General features: G+C 51.3%; 1 protein-coding gene across 2 annotated transcripts in view; it reads left to right on the plus strand.

Annotated features, from left to right (window-relative positions):
* tenm3 (teneurin transmembrane protein 3) overlaps window positions 1-17,641 on the plus strand; it is a 303,357-nt gene that overhangs the window by 275,105 nt on the left and 10,611 nt on the right. For both annotated transcript variants that reach the window (XM_048996054.1, XM_048996055.1), the window contains 8 exons: window positions 588-855; window positions 1,967-2,110; window positions 8,002-8,251; window positions 9,741-9,761; window positions 11,658-11,890; window positions 13,613-13,767; window positions 14,990-15,864; window positions 16,732-16,907. In XM_048996054.1, coding sequence (XP_048852011.1) covers window positions 588-855; window positions 1,967-2,110; window positions 8,002-8,251; window positions 9,741-9,761; window positions 11,658-11,890; window positions 13,613-13,767; window positions 14,990-15,864; window positions 16,732-16,907 — 2,122 coding nt within the window. The remainder of the gene's footprint in view (window positions 1-587; window positions 856-1,966; window positions 2,111-8,001; window positions 8,252-9,740; window positions 9,762-11,657; window positions 11,891-13,612; window positions 13,768-14,989; window positions 15,865-16,731; window positions 16,908-17,641) is intronic.

Here is a 17,641-nt window from a genome sequence, read left to right on the forward strand (position 1 = left end):
GTGTGCTGTCCCAAGTGCATCACCCATCGGGGGAGTGTGCCATCCCGGGCATGTCACCCGCCGGCAGGGATGTGCTATGCCGAGTGTGTTGCCTGTCGGTAGGGGTAGGCTGTCCCAAACGCATCACCTGTTGGGGGAGTGTGCCATCCCGGGCATGTCACCCGTCGGCAGGAGTGTGCCATCCCAAGTGTGTCGCCCTCCGGGGGGGGGCGCCGGTTCAGGGGGGTGTGTGAACTGCTACTACTAACCCAAAACTCCCTTGGAAACCTAATATACATTTGCTATTTTAAATATATATTTTTACATTCTTTTTTCTTTAAAAGAGAAAATGAGAGACTGATGTCTGTGGGACATTATTTATATTTAAATATGTGTGTTGGAGGCATGGTAATATTCCCTGGCATTAAGAGCCGTGGTACACTGCTTATTTTATTTAATTTTCACACTGAAATAATGTAAATTAGAGCAGGGGCCCCCAGGTGTGTCACACTGATGTGAGCTGGGGGGGGGTTCAGATGCTGATTTCCCTGTGCTCGATGGGCGGTCACTGCTCCGGCCTGAATCACCTTGCCGTGTCTTGCGGACAGGTCCTGCAGGAGGAGACAGCCATCCCGGGCAGCGACCTCCACCTCTTCTACCTGAGCTCACGGGCGGCGGGCTACAAGGCCGTCCTGAAGGTGACCATGACCCAGGCCACCATCCCCTTCAACTTGATGAAGGTGCATCTGCTGGTGGCTGTGGTGGGCAGGCTTTTCCAGAAGTGGTTTCCCGCCTCCCCCAATCTGTCCTACACGTACATCTGGGACAAGACTGATGCTTACAACCAGAAGGTCTACGGCCTGTCGGAGGCCGTGGGTGAGTCCCCATGTCGTCCCGCAGTCCTCCCAGGCGGCCGTTAGCACAGGTGCCAGCCAGAAAAACCCCAGAATTATGATATATTTGCATTTATTTTTCTTATAATTCATTGGACAGATGCTTATGTCCAGAGTGACTTTCAGGATAGGAGCAGAGAGGAGCAGGAGGTGCAGGAAAATGTCATCAGTCAGGTCCGGCACGGAGACGCGTAAACAAACCCAGCGAAAGTGTAATTAGTACAGAAGGAGACAGAGACGGATCCCGTACAAGCTGATGCCTCTCTCAGTCCATACTGTCACGCCATGCAGGTTAGCTGGACACACATTCAGAGCTGTCAGAGAGGTGGCTTGTGGGTATTTTTCACGAAGCCCCCCCCCCACCAAACGGCCTATTCCTGACGCCTTGCGAGTCGCTGCTGGCAGCCTGCGACGCTAATGGGCCTCAGCGAGGAGCAGTCGGCTCTGTTTGTTCCCATATCTTCATGGCCCCCGTCCCCTCGCTGACAGAGCACTCTCACTAATTCCGAACCCCACGTTTTTCCCAGAATGCAATGCACCCGGTTCAGCAATCTGACGGCCGTTTCGCTCCTAACCCAAGGTTGTCTCGGCTAAACGTTTCTGACAGCAGACAGCCGAAGGTGGTATTTTTACTCGGGGGGTCGTCAGGAAGACAATGCCTGTGTGCTCCCCCCTTTAAAATAAACGCGGAGTAGGCGAGCATGAGGGCCGCACGGTGGGGTCCTTTTACTCACTCCCACCCGGAGAGAAAATAGCTGTGGAAAGCAGCTTTTTAAGATGCCAGATTGTGTGCGCTGATTGGAAGCGGCCTCGTCTTCAGGCAAGGTGAGCGCGTAGCTCTTCCCGTGGCCTTTGCCCCGTGTTATTTCCGGATGCCTTACATCAGGAATTCTCAATCCCGCCAAATCCCAGCGAGGATATTGATTGTCCTGGCGCGTCGGGGTGTCCTGCTAATGCTGCCGACGCGCTTTAAAAAAACGAATCGCCGCCGGCGAAAGGGGGGCCAAAGTCACCCCTGTGTCAGCGTGCGGAGTTTCGATGGGATAAACACACAGGCACCTCGCCCCCCCCCCCCCCCCCCCGTGCCATTGCAGTGTCGGTCGGCTTCGAGTACGAGTCCTGCCTGGATCTGATCCTCTGGGAGAAGCGGACAGCCGTCCTGCAGGGCTACGAACTGGACGCCTCCAGCATGGGCGGGTGGACCCTGGACAAGCACCACATGCTGGACGTGCAGAACGGTGAGCGGGGCGCTCGCAAATATTCATCTCGATTAAAATTATAATAACAGCAATAAAAACACCAGCGGAAATGACAAACGGCACCAATGTCTATACCAGATTTAAAAATAAGATGGTAAGAAAAATGTGGTCTGCAGGCATATTTCATCTTTATTGAATGAATAAGCATTAATAATTGAATGCTGAGTGGCTGACAGAATGGGGCGTGCCGTAACGCCCTCACTGCACCATGATCACAGTGCGTCATGCACGGCGTGTAGAGAGGGTGTCAGCAGACTGGCCACCCGCAATCTGTGGACAGCCAGTTGCCACGGGAACACTGCGTTCAGGACGCCACTGTGACGGAGTTGTGACAGGTGGGAGCTCGTCAAAGCCACGGGTGTCTAATTGAATAAACAAAATGATTGGTGCTTAATGACAGACCGTGTGAGGCGGTACAAACGGATTGGTAACGGGTGACAGCACCACTGACCGGTGGCAGCAGCAGAAGCCCTGACTGAAGCCCAGAAATATCCTAATCGGCAGCTTCCGAGGAATTTGGTTTCCGTGGGTATGCGGGGGGCATAAGGCTGGGCTGTACCGCACGTGCCGATCGGTGGGATCCCCAACACGTCCGTCGCGTGACTGTTCCTCCCCCCATTTTTGTTCTACTTTTCTTCTAGAAGCCGCAACCTGACCGAACTAACAGAGACATAAATCTACGCGGTCAGCCGCGGAGGTCCTCAAGCAGACCCCCCCACACCCGGACCTCCCTGGCTTAGTGCCAGTTGTCTCCGGGATTTTGGGATCCTTTAATCTCCAGAGCCCCCCCCCCCCCCCCACAATAAATAACTCTCACGGAGCTACACCTCAGTGACATCTGCGGCCCTCAGAGCAGGCCCATCCCTCAGCCTGCAGTCTCCCAGCAGGCAGCGCGTAACGCCAGTAATCGCTCCTCACTGCCAGCTCCCTGCTGCTCTCCTGCTCGGACCCAGGACCGCAGGGCTGAATATATATTTCCTTTCTATATATATTTTATCATTTTATCATAATGTATTTTCTACCATATGTATAGTGGTGAAAAAGTTTTCATTAGGAACACTGAAATCCTGCCCATAAAATAAAGTTATTAATTTTATTATTAATATCTGGGTCATTTTATGTTATCTGTTAAAAAAAGAAAAATCCAAATACGATTTGAAATTCACCGGATACATGAAACCGGGGCCCCCGTGGGAAAAAGGCGAAATAGGAAATTGGAATGAATGAGTGGCTGATAGGGTTAATGTCATGGTAATTATGGTGAGCGTGCGGTGAGAGCGCCGCGGAGCTGACCTAAAAAGCCAGCCCTGAAGATTCCCTCTGTGGGAGCGTTAATTGTGGGAGCCGCTCGCTGGCTGGCGGCTGCGTGCCGTGGTGGGTCTGCGGGAGTGTCCGTATTCGGGCGTCGCGGGACCGGCACAGGTCGGCGGCATCGTCGTCAGGCCCACGGCAGCGGCCGGCTGGCCTGCTCGTTTGTATGCTAATGAGCACCTGTTCATTTGCATCACATGACCTTCATCGGAGAGCCGTCACCTGATCCCAGCTCTCTGTCCTTTGGCTGGGGCCAATGGACACACGTTCCGCGATCTTTGCCAGCAGGCCTCCTGGTGGGGTTTTTTTTTCCCCGTTGATCCCTCCCTTGGAGTAGATGCCAAGCTTGTGGTCAGTGCCAGCCTCATGCGACACACCTGCTGTCCTCCGGGGGGCACTAGGGCAGGAAAAAGCCGCTGTCTTCCCGCCTATCACCCGCCAGGGGTGGCCATTCTCATGTCAAACCTTCAGCTGAGTCTTCGATGCACGTCCAGCCTCTGAAACTCCCAGAACCCGCCTCTCGGTATCAACCCCCCCACACCCCACCATGCAACTGAACTCCTCCCAAGCATTCTGATGTCAGCGCAGCCCCCGCCCCTTTCATGTCCCCTTATCAGAGGGGCTCAGAGACAGCGTGCCATCGGCAGAAGGCTCCGATAATGGCAAACGCAGCAGGTGTCCCCAGACGCCCCAAGCGGAGTCCCTGAGAGACAGGCCTCTGAAGGAGCCCCGATCCGCCTGCTTTTCTCCGCCCGACCCCTCAAGCCCCCTCCATGCCTGCGTTCCTTTCATTCCTTCCCCATCCTTCTTTGCGGTGGAAAAGGTGCAGTTAGCAGACACCGGGCTGCTGCGTCCTGCGTCCCAGAGATTATCCGAGACTTAGGGGTGGGCAGGGGGGGGGGGGGGGGGGTCGATATTTGCGTGAGGCTCCTTCAAACTCCAGTTCCGGCTTTTTACTCGGGCCCCCAGGGGGAGTGTTTGTTCATTATTTAAATCAGATTTAAGAAAGTGCTCGCTATTTCATGAAATATTTATGGCAGATGTACTTAGAGCAACGTTAGGTATGATAAGGGAAGGGAAAGGGGGGGTTGCAAGGGGGTTAAGCGGGCCTCACTGTCACCCCACAACAGCGGCACACACATATCGACGCTCTTGTAGGGTCACATGAGCCCCCTGCACACCAGCTACGGCCCGGAGGAGTAGGAGGGAATCCCGGAGGCTCAAGGCGCCTGCTGAGCCTGTGAGCCTCTTCCCTTCCGCCATCTTTGCTTTATTTAAATTCTTTCCCTGCACACTATCTCAGCTCCAAAATGGCAGCTCCCTCCCCCTTCAAAACACACACGTCCCCCAGTGACACGTGAAGGGGTGCGCCATCCCGTCCCGGCAGCCCACACTGCTGTCGCTTCATTCTCGCTGCGCTGGTGTACTCCCTAACACGGGCTGGACGCGGTGGCACACTCCCGCCCCTGGCGTCACATGGAAGATACCCTCAAACAGGGAATCGATCAGACAAGGCAGAGGTGCCGCACAGGAAGTGGAGGGGGATGAGGTGATAGGGCAGGTTTGCCGGCGTCAGTGCCGACATTGATCTAGGTAGTAATTAGCACGGAGTTAGCGTCTCGGATACCAACATGTTGCTCAGTGTGAATAATTTAACACTCTCAGCATGTAGCTGTCCTTTGAAGTCCCCTCTTTGATGCCCCCACCCGCACTCCCGCCCCACCCAAAAAAAAATAAAAAATACACTTCCTTTTTGCGGTGGTATTTTAGTGTTTATCTGTAATGACTTTGGCTGTTCGGACCGCCCCACGAAAGGGACGGTCATCGGAGGGGGTGGGAATGGCTCACAAGGCCGCCGCTGCGACCCAGATATCAAAACAAAAAAAAAAACACCTTTTTTTCGTAGGTGTGCTAAAAAATGAATGCGCTCAGGTACCATCTGCTGCTGCCTGTGACTGTCAGGCTGTTTTTGGGGGTTTTGGGTGACGGCTGTTGTGAGAGCTGTCATTTGTGAAATATTCTGTCCCTGGCGTTTCTGCACAAAAGAGAAAATAAAAATTTTTATTTCCACACCAGTGGGAAATAATCTGATTGTACAGGGGCTCTGATTTCTGTGCAAACCAGTGGACTGATGTGGAAAATTATTTTGGAAAAAAAGTTGAAAATATGCAGTTTATGCTGTAAATAGTTTCTCCTGTTTACAGTTTGTATTTTCTGGTTTATATTTCTAATACTATAATATATTTTTAATGTTTCATTTAAGCTTAATTATTAAAATTATTTTTGGCTTTTAGCTGTAGTTTAAATGGGTAGAAACATATATGTTTTTATTGTGACAAAAAATATTTTAATTATTATTCTTATTAAATATTTAACATTCAAAAATGTTTAGTTGTCAGTGATTCGTTTCTTAGTTTTGCTTAAAATGAATGTTTATTGGGAGAATAGATTTTTTATATCTTAGAGCTGCGCAGCTGAAATTTAAGCTTTCATTTTTATTCACAGTTTCCCTCTGTGGGGGAAAAGTGAGACACGTTCGGATGCTGTTTTTTTCTCTGTTCCTGCGTTCGATTTCTTAGTGGAATCTACCGGAATACATAAATAAATATAGAAAGAATACGTGTGTACACACACGCGGTCCCATATTGTATATTAATATTATGCGGTATTGCCTCCAACTCAAAGGGATAAAAACAGAATTAATGTGATGTAAATGTGAAATTATTATTTTTAAAGAAAAGCTCACACATGCGAAATCATGTCTAGATCATTATAAAGAAATTACAAAAAATAGTATCCACCACACTTACCAACAGATCTGAATTATCTGGATAATAAGACAGCGATTTTACTGTAATTGATAATTACACTTGAGCCTAGATATAATTACAAATGCAATTTTAACATTATGCTGTTTTTGTTCTGAATTACTAAAAGGCACCGCATATTGGCGCCTGTGGGCTTTTTCTATCGCGGTGAACGCAGCTTATCGACACCTGAGTAAGAACAGGCATCAGTCGCCTTATCGCTCCCATTGTTCACTCGCGCGCCACTTTTTTTCTCGCCATTTCTGGATTGTTCTGTGTGCTTCGGGAGATAAGAAAAACCAGAGCCATAAACAGCCCGACGCCAGGAATTTGCTATAAAAATGCGTGTTAAGGATTTGCGGGAAAGTACACCCTTTTAATTACTGTTATTTATGATGTAGTGAAGTCCTGCCACCGTGTCCTCGAGCGGGCTGTGTTCAGGGCGCGTGTCTCCCTCACTCGCGCTCGCCGTCCCCCCGAAAACCCGTGGCTCGCGGCAGCCGGCGGCCCCCGCGAAAGCGAGGAGGTCGCGGCTCGGATTATGCGGGGGATGCGAGTTAATTTGATTTGGGACTCCGTGACACATGATTGTCGCTGAAACTCCGGCCTATTAATTCGCAGAGCGGAGTCGCGGCCCTAAGGTTGCGAGCTCGGGACCCACCGAAAAGGTTTCTTTCGTTTATTTAGCCCGTGAATCATCCGGCTTTTTGAACCTATTAGTGGGTCACTTTGGACAAATAAGGTCTGTAGATCACTGCGGGAATCCCATTCTATGAATGTAATAAGTAAAAACATTAGATTATTATTCTGCTGTGCAAGTTATTCGAAGCGACTCCTGCGGACTGGAGACGTAAAGAATCTTAACACGCTCGAGCGGCTTGATGTTACATTGTAACAGTACATGATTGTTTCCGTGGTCTTGAGGATAAGAGCGCATGACCTCCTGGGAGCGGAAACGCCCCGGTGTGCCTCATTCACCCTGGAAGGTGACGCTGGCTGTGATCGCAGTGAGGCGGCGGTCTCCGCAGCCACAGCCGACTCGGAAACACAGCGGCGCTCGCTTTGTCTTCACACTTTAGTAATGCTCAGCGTTTCCTGCATTAGCTTTCACGTAAAGCTTCATGTAAGCATATTTAAAAATTAAACATCATTTAAATATGACTGCGACTAGTGCTACCATGGACGAACTTATTAGAATTGCTATGTCTTCTATTGTTTTTTACATTGTTAAAATCCAGGACATAAAACAACTTCTTTTTTTTTTAATACCCTGATATTCAGATTACAAGTAAATCCTGCAGTGAAATTTATGTTCTGCTAGTTTTTAAAGGATTCACTCAGCAGTGTAAATATGAAAACAATTACCCATTGTAAAAGGGCTTATCGATTTTAACGAATGACTTTGCTTTTCAAGATAAACTCTTTAAAAGGAAAAACGAATAAATTAGCATTATTAATACCCCTGATTGAAAAAAGAACTATGGTGTTTAAATTGATTCAGTCTTGCAGCATTTCGGTCACGTTCCTGCGCACTCAGAATGTGGCTAAGGCTGCGATATCAAAGTGAAATTACTCTGAGATGAGCTTGTACTTCTACTGGTGTCAAAATTAAGTTTTCCTCAGCTTTCGGAAATAGATTTTTTTTCCCAGTCTGCCTCTGTCTCACGCTGGGAATTTGAATGGTGCGGGTGCAGCCTGAGGGCCTTCCCGCCACAGCAATGCAGCTGAAATCGGTCGTTTGCCACCCTGCAGGCATCCTCTACAAGGGCGACGGCGAGAACCAGTTCATTTCCCAGCAGCCCGCCGTGATCAGCACCATCATGGGCAACGGCCGCCGCCGCAGCATCTCATGCCCCAGCTGCAACGGCCAAGCAGACGGCAACAAGCTGCTGGCACCCGTGGCCCTGGCCTCCGGCGGCGACGGCAGCCTCTTCGTGGGTGACTTCAACTACATCCGCCGCATCTTCCCCTCCGGGAACGTCACCAGCGTCATGGAACTGAGGTAGGTCCCATGGTAGCGGGCCACCACCCCCGGCTCAGCCTGGCCTCCCCCTATGATGAATTTGGTTTGTTCTGCCGGATATGCCACGTGGCGTGTCCCGCCTCTGATTTCCCGACGGGCTGTGTCCGGCGGATGGCCCAGTGTCGCGTCTTGGCCGCATCAAAAGGCCGCCGGCCCTGTTTGCCAGCTATCCCTGTGGGCCCCGCCCGGCCAGCCAGAGTAGAGTCGGTCCACTTCAATGCGGCGGCGGGGTGCAGGGGGCCGCACATCTGGGCCGACGGCACGGGGACTGCGGCAGGGAATGGCCGTCCCGTCAAAGACGGGGATTAAAAATACATTTGTTACGTACCTAACTGGGTTTTCACACAGCCAGCTTATTAAATGTGATTTCATTACAATGTGCATCTTTCTTGGAGTTTAATTCAAATAATATGTATGCTGTTTAAATTATAGAGCCACCTGGTATATTTATGCTGGGTCAATATTAATATATATATATTTATAACAACAGAGTGTATTATTATTATTATTATTATTATTATTATTATTATTATTATATAGATATGCTAGTGTGCATATCCAGACCTAAATATCTTTCCCGGACTACATGCATACAGTCCATCTGATCCAGAATGATTTTTAAATGGCCTATTAAATCAACTCTGGTGAGGCACAGGTCAGAGTAGACAGCTGAAGAAATAGATGATAAACTAAACAGTGCTTTACTCTACCACCTATTTACCAACTGACTGTTGATACACGTGTAATTTAGTCGGGCTGGAATATAAGGGCGCTGTGTCATTTAGCCATTACACTAGGGGTGGGCAATCTTATCCGGAAATGGGCCGCTGCGTGTGTGGGTTTTTGCTGCAAACTCCCTAATTAGATCACTAATTACAGGACTGACTGGCTGAAGAGTCCTCACACCTGGGTTTGTACAGCTGAGCTAAAGATTATCCCAAAAACCCTGCATTCATGCCGGCCCTTTGCGGATGAGGTTGGTCATCCCTGCTTTACACTGTATTTACCAGGAAGCGACGCAGGGATGGTTATCCGCTCGTCTGCTAAATGTTATTTAGGAAACACAGTGACCTGGACAGCAAAACCGTTCCCTTCTGATGTGCTCATCGTATAGAGATTAGGCGGCCATTCCTGCACTCAGACGGCCGGCATTCTGCACGCATGTTAAAAAAGTGATTTAGAAGTGTATTTTTATTGTCTCTGACATAATCAATAAGCTATTATGAGCCTGTTAACCTTAGCGGAAGCTGTGATCTAACATGGCAGTCATCTCCCGGGTGTAAAATTCATGCCGTTCTCTCCAGCAAAGAATTATTGCTGAAATAATTCTCAGCTGCTCTGGGACTAAAGGGAACATCTTTGCTAACAGCCTTCTTCATCGTTTTGTCCACACGAATCTTTAAACTTTACACTAAAGTGTGTCTTCTCTCCATCTGCCTCTCCCTCTCTCCACTTCTTCTCCGGCAAGAAATAAAGATTTCAGGCACAGGTAAGAACCACATGTGCGTATCTGTGCCTTCAGTGTCTGTTAAGTGGGGTCAGTATTTACTGTGGTTTCCCCTCACAAAAATGTCCCATTCATCTAGCAGGTAACCTCAGCGTTCAGCGAAATTCAATAGCATCCATTACTTTTCCAGAATTGATTACTGTAGGGCCCACGTTCACATAGAATCTGGCCTGACAGTAAATCAGTCATCATTTTTACAATTAGTTTGGTCAATCTGTCAAAATGGACAGATTCCCTTAGGGTCGCAGAATAAATTGATGTAATTGGTAATGCATTACAATCCAACAGTAATTTAACAGATTGTATTTTTTAGCAAAATTCTACAGATATTCTGTTTAAAAAAAAAAAAAAAACGCACTGCAATCCTGGGTGACATTTTGTGAAAATAGTTTTCCCATCACGTTCCATTTTCGATTTAACTAGTAATTATGATGGATTATTATTTCATAATTTTTACAATCTATATCATTATTTTCATTAGTGGTGGTAACAGTGCTGTTATTTCAGCACAGTGTTTTCGGTTTAATTGGCCGCGGGAAGCCGCTGTCAGGGTGAAGTGGACATGTTGGTTACGCGACAGGGGAGCGATCTAATCAAAGGTCTTCAGTGCGTGCCCCCTCACCCCCCCCCCTCGCTACGGCAGCCTGATGTGCAGCAGCCCTGCCCAACTGATTGGCTTTTTTTGGAAAGGGGGTGTTTTAATGGGGGGAGGGAGGGTGTCTTTCTTTTTGTGAGTGTTGCTGAGGCCTGCACTGAGTCACCGGGGAATGTCCGTCTCACTGCAGGCCTGCCTGCCCCCACAGCACCCCACGGCACCCCACCCCCCCCCCACGGATTAAGAAAAATTAACCAATCACTTGGCGGTGTGAGTGTAGGTGTCAGGGAGGAATGTATTTTTAGAAAGCTTCTTGGGCTCATTTTCCTAAGGCGTTGGCTGTGGAGATAATTCCTCATGCGATATTAATTGTAATGAATTATCAACAGAGCGGAGCAAGCTTTCGCACGGGAGCTGCATGGCCGCTGAATGCCTAATGCGGCGTCACTGGGACGCATGCGACCGCCGCGGCGTTGCTGTCACCCTGCTCCATCTGCGCGTGTGCTACTGGGCGCCACTACGGCCTGATCCGCCCGCCGAGGGGCCCCTCACCGTCCAGCCACGTCGACCCCCATCCCCCTGCTTCCCTAATGATCACTGTTTATCCCTGGGCTGGGTGGCCGTTTCGTGACAGCCGCTTATAGCCCCGTCTGTACGCACGTCGCGTTCTACTCACCTTATTTTATTCTCTTTTCACGCTCCCCATTCTCGCCATCTGCTTTTTCTGCTAAGATAACAATAATAAATAAGGAGTTAATGAGCCGTCATAATAGGTAAGGGATCCTCGCTGGTGTGGCTGTTATTTGTGGCTCCTTTTTACACCCCGTAAGAATAAAAAACCGCGGGCGCCCACCTGCCCGAGCCCGGCCCTCGGCACGTCATACAGCCATAACCGACGCAGACGGACCCAGGACGACGGTCCGCTGGCGTTGTTATCACTCAGCCGTGCCGATCGCGGCGCAGTCCCACCAAAGGTGGTGCTGGTGGCCAGCGTGTGGCACGTCGGAGGACCTCTTTAATGCCCTGTCATACTGCAGCCTTTCGTCTCTTATCTTGGCTTCTTTCACCATGCCGATGAGGGACTCCCATCGCCTGCTGAGCGTGGTGTCGCTCATCATTACTCTGTGGTCTTCATCATTTTTTTTTTTCCTTCTTTTCCTTTTTTTTTTGTTTGTTTGTCACACGTCGTTTTGGGACAGGCAGTGCGGGGAGGTGTGAGCTAGTCAGGAGTTATTGTTTCTCTCTGGGATGACACTGACAGTCCCCCCCCCTCCATCCCCCAGCAACAACCCTGCCCACAGGTACTACCTGGCCACAGACCCCGTGACGGGCCAGCTGTACGTCTCTGACACCAACTCGCGGCGGATATACCGGCCCAAGCTACTGATGGGCGTGAAGGACCTTCTGCAGAACAGCGAGGTGGTGGCGGGCACGGGCGAGCACTGCCTACCCTTCGACGAGGCGCGCTGCGGCGACGGCGGCAAGGCCACCGAAGCCCTGCTCATGGGGCCCAAAGGTAGGACCCCGGGGCTGTCCGTTCAGTGCCTGTAATTTCACACACCACACCACAGCGTCACCTCAATAGATAGAATAGATAGATAGACAGACAGACAGATGCTTTATTGTCATTGTAAGTACAATGAGACTTAGTTTGAAACACCCGACCAGATGCACAGTATATTTACAATTAAATAGATTCTGAGGCATAAAATTGAATAGGATAATAAAGTATGTACAGACACAATATATATGTGAGATGCCTCTGCTTACCCCCCGCCCCAGAAGACAAACGAAGCCATTTCAGAATGTTTAAAAGCATCGAACAAATGACAGTTTGATATTGGAGGGACTAATTTAATAATTTACATATGAAGGTGTGTTTATCGGGGGGATGAATGAAGCCAAGTGAAATATCAGGGGGGTCACACCCCCTGCCTCCTACCCGCCTTGCGTCGAACTCAGTAGCATCCCAAGATTTAGTGTCTGGCAAACATTGTTCCCTTCAGTCACCTCTGACCGCGTAATGTGGGGTTTGACCTTTGGAGTCTAAGGCAACATCCCATAATTAATGTGCTCAGCAGAGGGTAGCTGTTTCCGTGTGCATCGGACGTCATGCAGAGTTTGAGCAGTTGGATCTAATATCCTGGAACTACAGAATCGGCATCTGGAACAGCGGAAAACCAGAAGACCACCTCAGAAACAGTCGACACAGGCCCGGTCAGACCCTGTGGCACGTCTGTGATACACCTCGCTGAGCCCAGGGGGAGGGATTTGGGGGGAGGTTCGGGAACAGGGTGAATGGGCGGGCAGCGCTGGCCCCGTGTCCATTTGGGCCCAGGGAACTTCCGATTCCCTTAAAAAAAGAGGCCACTTCCTGCTCTCTGAAACAGCACTTTCTGGGAGTTGGATCGACATGGAGAGAGTCACTGTGGCGAGCAGAGAGAGAAGGTCTGTGAGGGAGAGAGAGAGAGCGGTCTACATGTCAGTACCAGATGGCTGAGATTCCCCCCCCCCCCCAGATGGCCAGTGGACTGTGGACTCGAGAATGACACTTTTTATCCGTCCGTTTTTCCAGAAACTGTCGAAAAGCCAGCCCTCTAGAATTCATCATTATCCCTCTGCGCCGGTCCAGCCGCCCATTAGCCAGACGCACGCGCTTCAGCGGAGACCGTAACTCACGCGAGCCCCTCTGCAGCCTCCGGCGGGTCAGGGGGCCGCCCTGCCAATCTGCCTGTTTCCAGTTTAACCTGAGCCTGAGGGAGGCGGAGTGTCTCTGCGGGGCGTCGAGCCCAGCGCCGCGTAAACAGGCCCGTCACCGCGGGCTGTGGGTCGCCCTTCCCAGAGCGCCAGCCAGCAGCCCTCTCCCTGGCTCTCGCAAGCGTTCGGCCCCAAAGTCAGCCATGGTTTGGCATTTTACCTGGGCCTGTATCCATGGAAACCTGCCGCTCGCCTCTCTGTCATATGTAAAACAGCGAAAGCTGCCTGAGTGTGTGGAAGGGTCCCCCTGGTCTTTAATTACTTCTAGAATAGGATCCTTTTAAGTGTAAACCTTATCACGCTTCTTTAACACCTCGGGTTAGGAGATGGTCTGAAAGCGATCGCAGCTTATTGCGCATGCCGACCCGCGGGACCCTTCAATACTAGGGAGCCGGATGTCGATTCTGAAAGCATTTCTTCTTAGAATCAGCCCGGTGTGGATTCAAACCCGGTCCCTGACTGTCCCAACCCCCACCCCCAGGTATCGCCGTGGACAAAAATGGAATTATATACTTTGTCGACGGGACGATGATCAGAAGGGTGGACCAAAATGGCATCATCTCCACACTGCTGGGATCCAATGACCTCACCTCTGCCCGACCTTTGACCTGTGACACCAGCATGCACATCCGTCAGGTGAGCCTCGGGACTCGTAGTCCTTTGTCTGTTTTTTGGGTATTTTTTTTTTTGTATCCACAGCGTCAGTTTAAGACAGCAGTACCTGAAAGGGTTACAGCTCCCCCTGGTGGCAGCTTCTTTGTAGCGACAAACCCTGTCAGGCACCGCCGGTGCATAGTGATGTGACCCATTAATCACTCAAGATGACAGATGAACCGCACGTCTCTGACCTCACCCCGCTCCGGCACAAATACGGCTCTGTGTAACACCGGGCCATAAGCGAAGGAAAACAATCAACGCAAATCGACTGTAAAAAATGGTGTCCTGTGCCTTAAATGTAGCGTGCTTATGCCTTGCAGAAGGCAGCCAGCCGCCGCAGGCCTCGCTCAGCCCCTCAGCCGCCGTCCTGCAGCACGTTTACAGTCAGGCCATAGTGCGCTCTCTTACCGGGGTTTAAGCAATGATGCATGGCATCCTCCCCGCCCAGCCGCCTCTCTGCTGCGATGCCATGTCACCTCACACCGTCATAAGGACGCTGCACACGCACACAGACACACGCGCCCCCTTTGCGGAGCTAGACGCTTCATAAGGCACAGTGACCTCTGCTCAGGTTGTCTGCCACCACTTTGAGGGACGTGACACAGCAGGAGCCCCAAAAAGGGCCCCTTTCACAGGCTGTGAGGCAGCAGACCTGCAACCGAGCTCCCTGGCATTTTAACATTACAACATACTGTGTTTGCGTGAAGCAGATTCAAAATCACATGCTGACTTTGCCGATTAGTCGTGCTTTCCTTCTTTATTGGGAGTTAGTGCATCGCCTCACAAACGGTGACCCTTTTAGAACCTTTGGGCCATTGGTTAAGACAAGCCACTGTCCCTAATCACTGGGGAGGTAATTAGCCCCCACTGCACAGAGATAAGATTTACGAGGCTGATTTGTGAAGGCAACGATGTAACGGATGTTGCAGACAAAATAAAGGAGGTCTCCGTTAGTCCAAAGCACCGCAGGATTCTTATGGCTGCTTTCACATTTATTTTGGTTGTGGTTTTAATGTAGAGCCAGAGACGAGGACCCGGTCAGGAAATGAATGGCATGAAGGCAGGCAAATCGAATCAGGGTGAAGCGTATTCCACCATCGTGGGGAAGCATCCCTCTTCATCAGTGTCAGGCAGCCATGCGGGGTGGGGGGGGGGATAAGGGGGCTTCCGACGGCGAGTGCTCACCGTGCTTGTGCCGCAGGTGCGTTTGGAGTGGCCCACGGACCTGGCCATCAACCCCATGGATAACTCCATCTATGTGCTGGACAACAACGTGGTGCTGCAGATCACGGAGAACCGGCAGGTGCACATCGTGGCCGGCCGGCCCATGCACTGCCAGGTGCCCGGTGTGGAGTACTCCATGGGCAAGCGGGCCGTGCAGACCACGCTGGAGTCCGCCTGCGCCATCGCCATCTCGTACAGTGGTGTGCTCTACATCGCTGAGACGGACGAGAAGAAGATCAACCGCATCCGCCAGGTGTCTACTGATGGCGAGATCTCGCACCTGGCGGGCGCCCCATCCGAGTGCGACTGCAAGAACGACGCCAACTGTGACTGCTACCAGAGCGGAGACGGCTTCGCCAAGGACGCCAAGCTCAACTCGCCGTCCTCGCTGGTGGTGTCCCCGGATGGCACGCTCTATGTGGCCGACCTGGGCAACATCCGCATCCGCGCCATCTACAGGAACCGGCCGCAGCTCAACTCCATGAACTTCTACGAGGTGGCCTCTCCCGCCTCCCAGGAGCTCTACATCTTCGATGTCAACGGCACCCATCAGTACACCACCAGCCTGGTCACCGGCGACTATAAATACAACTTCAGCTACAGCAACGAGAACGACATCACGGCGGTGACGGACAGCAGCGGCAACACTCTGCGCATCCGCCGGGACCCCAACCGCATGCCCGTGCGCATCGTCTCCCCGGACAACCAGGTGATATGGCTCACCATCGGGACAAACGGCGGGCTAAAGACCCTCACCGCCCAGGGACAAGAGCTGGTGCTGTTCACCTACCACGGCAACAGCGGCCTACTGGCCACCAAGAGCATTGAGATCGGCTGGACCACCTTCTACGAGTGAGTTCGGGGAGGGGGGGGCTTTCTTTTGTTCATCTTGGAATGGCTGGTTTCGCACATGTAGTGGCAATTTTCGAAACAATAGGGGAACTCATCCAGAAAGGGGGTCTGACTGGGCTCCACTCCAGGTTAGGCTGCCTCACAGTGCTGCTGGAGGTAAGGGGCCCGGTGTGGTGATGCTCCAGGCAGGAGAGACTGTTAGTGAGACCCCCTGGCTGTCTTGCTGCCCTCCCTGGCAGGGATTGGGAGGAGAGAGCAGATAGAGAGAGGAGCTGTCATGAATCTCCAGGGACAACACTGGGGGGTGGGCAGGCGAGCTGCTGAAAGGGGCTCAGGGGTGGAACGTGACCCCACAGTGCTCAGTGGAGGCACCCTGACCAACTTATACAGGCCTACATATAAACATCAGCTTTATGTCTCTGCATTTCATATCATTGAAATCTTGAATCTTGAAAGCGGCCATTGTAAACCTATGGCTGTGAGAAAGATTACGAGGCTAAATCCCGAAACGTCATATTTTCTGTCATGTACTGAGATGTTAAATAAAGTCGTATTGCATGCGTGAAGCGGCTCGTGTTCCACGGCAGAGCGCTTGCCGCAAAGAAGCGTCCCTGTGTCAAAAGCACTAAGACCGTCCTGTGAGTAGAGGAGTGAGAGCAGCAGTTGATGAGATGGAGTCAGATCCAGGGCCCATTTCTGTTCAGTGTTTCTTATCTCCAAAACTGAGCTGGTATCAACCACCACTGAGATATAGCTTTTCTGCGATTTTTTCCCACTTTATCACCTTCATCTTTCGGTTGTCTGTCCCTGGGCTGCTGTGGCCTTTGGTCGCTCTGTTATCTGTGAACGGTGACTTCTGCCCCCCAGCTATGATGGCGAAGGCCGACTAACCAACGTCACCTTCCCCACCGGCGTGGTCACCAGCCTCCACAGTGAGATGAAGAAGGCAGTCACGGTGGACATCGAAACATCCGGCAGGGACGACGACGTCAGCATCACAACTAATCTTTCCTCCATCGAGTCCTTCTATACTCTGGTTCAAGGTGGGGCCGGTTGCTTGTTCAGTCAAGCGGAAATGCCCGAAATTGCGTGTACAGGGGGCTAGAAAAACAGCTCCCAGCCATTCATACTCCAGCCAGCAGCAAAATTCTCTCCGGTGCAGGTCCACTCAGAGCACATTTCGGGTGCCCAGTTCCTCCCTCACTGATGCCCACGTCATTCAGCAAAGTCAAAGTCATTTCTGTTTCAATAAAGGCGGCAGCAGTGACTTTGACCTACTCCCCCCCCACGCCCACCCCCACCCCAACCCAGCCAGTGAACTCAATTTCATTCCTTGCTCCACGACATGGCCTCAGACAATAGGATGCGTCTTCCGGTCTTCGAGAACCGGGCGGCAGAAATTTGGTGGTAATTACACGTGCCCCCCCCCCCCCAAACAATTGGACGGGCTGGCAGTTCATAACGGGCGACAAAAGCAGAGCGAGGAGCCATCAGGCGGGTGGCTGGGGACTGGGGAAGGCGAGGGAGGAACACCGATTAGCTGTAAGCCACCTCAGGTGTTGACATCGCCGCTGCGAATTCAGGGCTGCCAGGCGAGGCGCCCATCAAAGGCGGGTTTGACGACGGGAAGAAAAAGCTCTGTAAGCTTTTGTTACTCCGTGCATGTTTTGCGGCTCCTGTCATGAGCATGAGAAAGACGCCGACCTTGGCTCTGTACCCGAGAGCTCTCTGCGCTTCCACCTTGCCCTTTAGCAAGGCTGCCAGGAAATCTCTCCTC

The sequence above is a fragment of the Brienomyrus brachyistius genome, chromosome 25 (assembly GCF_023856365.1).
Source record: "Brienomyrus brachyistius isolate T26 chromosome 25, BBRACH_0.4, whole genome shotgun sequence".
NCBI lineage: Eukaryota > Metazoa > Chordata > Actinopteri > Osteoglossiformes > Mormyridae > Brienomyrus > Brienomyrus brachyistius.